The 2458-nt window shown below is 47.4% G+C and overlaps 1 gene segment (V, D, J or C); it reads left to right on the forward strand.

Annotated features, from left to right (window-relative positions):
• The first annotated feature begins 367 nt into the window (after positions 1–367).
• LOC119525060 lies at positions 368–1138 on the forward strand. The segment is given in 2 exon segments: positions 368–546; positions 648–1138. Coding segments are annotated over 2 exon segments (489 nt in total).
• Positions 1139–2458: the final 1320 nt, after the last annotated feature.

Here is a 2458-nt window from a genome sequence, read left to right on the forward strand (position 1 = left end):
CATTGGAATTTGATCACCAAAGAGCAGGGCCCTGGGGATCACAGGGGTGGAGGAGGGAGCACAGCCCCTGGGGGAACTCCCTTTGCTCTGGGAGGCCCTGGGGGCAGTACTGGTCTGAGTCAGGGACAGGGAGCCCTTGTGTAGGCCCCAGGGTTGCTCCCATGGGCCCGGGGCTCACACTGCAAGGACAGGGGGAAGGGTGGGGCTCAGCAGACTGAGTGACAGCACAGCAGCTCTGTGTCCCTGGGGACCAGCCTGAGAGCCTTTTCAGAACATGTCTCTCAGCCACACCCTGCTGGCTGAGGTCCAGGAGGCAGGACACTCTGTAGGTCCCACCTCAAGGCTTGATCACCATAGGGGACAGTGACAAAAGTCAGGGCTCAGTGAGCTGATTTGCATGACGTCCTCCCCCAACACCCAGGCAGCCTGGGGGATAAAGTCCCTGGGTCTGTCCTGCCCACCTGTGGGTCTCAGCGGGCAGAGCTCTGGGTGCCTCCACTATGGCCTGGGCTCCCCTCCTCCTCATGCTTCTTGCTCATGGCATAGGTGAGACACCCCACTTTTGGTACATGGGTGACCCCTTTCTTCATTCCTTCTCTGGCCCACTTAGAGCCTTGGCCCTGAACTGCCTTTCTTTTCCTTTTCAGGGTCCTGGGCTCAGTCTGCCCTGACTCAGCCTCCCTCAGTGTCTGGGTCCCTGGGACAGACGGTCAGCATCTCCTGTGCTGGAAGCAGCAGTGACATTGGGGGTCATAACTATGTGTTCTGGTACCAACAGCACCTGGGCACAGCCCCCAAACTCCTCATTTATTATGTCAATAAAAGGCCCTCAGGGATCCCTGATCGCTTCTCTGGCTCCAAGTCTGGGAACACGGCCTCCCTGACCATCTCTGGGCTCCTGGCTGAGGATGAGGCAGATTATCACTGTGCATCATATGCAAGTACCAGCTACAGCCACCACAGTGGTCCAAGTTCATGGGGAAGTGAGACCAAAACCTCCGTCTTTGATATCTGCTGCCTCATCTGTCCATCAGCAGGGCTGCAGGTGCTTCCATATGTTAAACCCACTGAAAATGTTGTTGCTTCTTGAAGTGAACTTGATAAGAGAAGCCAACACGCAAAGAATGTGACTTGGGAAAATTAAAATAAATTCCCCTTCCTTCCTCTGAATTGGCCCAAGTTTGCCAATTTGATTTTGCTCTTCAGTGACAAGAACAGGGGAGGGACAGTGGCCTCATTCAGCCTGAGATGATTCAGGGCAACCTGCACTGTGGTGTCTTCTCTGCACCTGGAGGGGGAGGTATTCCACCATTTGCCATATTAATTAGCAGCAAATCACCATTTCCAATCACATAGTGGGGGGTAATGCAAGGAGGTCAATCACTGGGGTGACCAAAGTGTTCACCCTCCACAGATCATAAAAAAGAGCATTTTGTTTTCAAACCCACCTTTTTCTCCTTTGATTTTTAATGCAATTTTTTTGAAGTATATTCACATATCATACAGTCATCCAGAGTGTACAGTCATTCAGAGAAACATCATACAGTTGTACATTCATCACCACAATCAATTTTTTAATATTTTCATTACTCAAAAAAATAAAATAAGAAAAAATAGAAAAGAACACTCAAAACATCCAATACCCCTGCCTCTATTATTCATTTACTTTTTGTCCTCATTTTTCTGCTCATTTGTCCATACACTGGATAAAGGGAGTGTGGGCCATAAGGGTTTCACAATCATACATCCACACAAATAAGCTATATAGTTATATGATCATCTTCAAAATTCAGGGATACTGGATTGCAGTTCAGCAGTTTCATTTATTTCCTTCTATCTATTCTAATAAACTAAAAATCAAAATATAATATCTATATAATGCATAAGAATTACTTCCAGAAAGACCTCTCAACTCCGTTTGAAATCTCAGTCACTGAAACTTTATTTTGTTTCTTTTCTCTTCCCCATTTTGTTCAAGAAGGCTTTTTCAATCCACAATGCCAAGGTCAGGTTCATCCCTGGGAGTCAGGTCCCATGTTACCAGGGAGATTTACACCCCTGGGAATCATGTCGCACATAAGGGGGTGGACAGTGAGTTTACCTGCCAAATTGGCTTAGAGAGAGGGGCCACATCTGAGCAACAAAAGGAGTTCTCTGGTGATGACTCTTAGGTAAAATTATAAGCAGGCTTAGCCTCTCCTTTGCAGTAACAAGCTTCATAAGGCCAGCCCCAAGATTGAGGAGTTGGCCTGTAAAATTGGTAATCCCCAATGCTTGCAAGAATATCAGGAATTCCCCAGGTGGGGAGGTTTCATGTTTCCACATTATTTCCCAGCCCCTCAAGGGGGTTTTGCAGATACTTCTTACTCTCAGCCCAAATTACTCTGGGATGTATCAGGATTTAATATTAACCTGTACAAACCAAACCAGCTCTCACTCCCTATTCAAGATTCCATGT

Source organism: Choloepus didactylus (genome assembly GCF_015220235.1).
Source record: "Choloepus didactylus isolate mChoDid1 chromosome 23 unlocalized genomic scaffold, mChoDid1.pri SUPER_23_unloc4, whole genome shotgun sequence".
Classification (NCBI taxonomy): domain Eukaryota; kingdom Metazoa; phylum Chordata; class Mammalia; order Pilosa; family Megalonychidae; genus Choloepus; species Choloepus didactylus.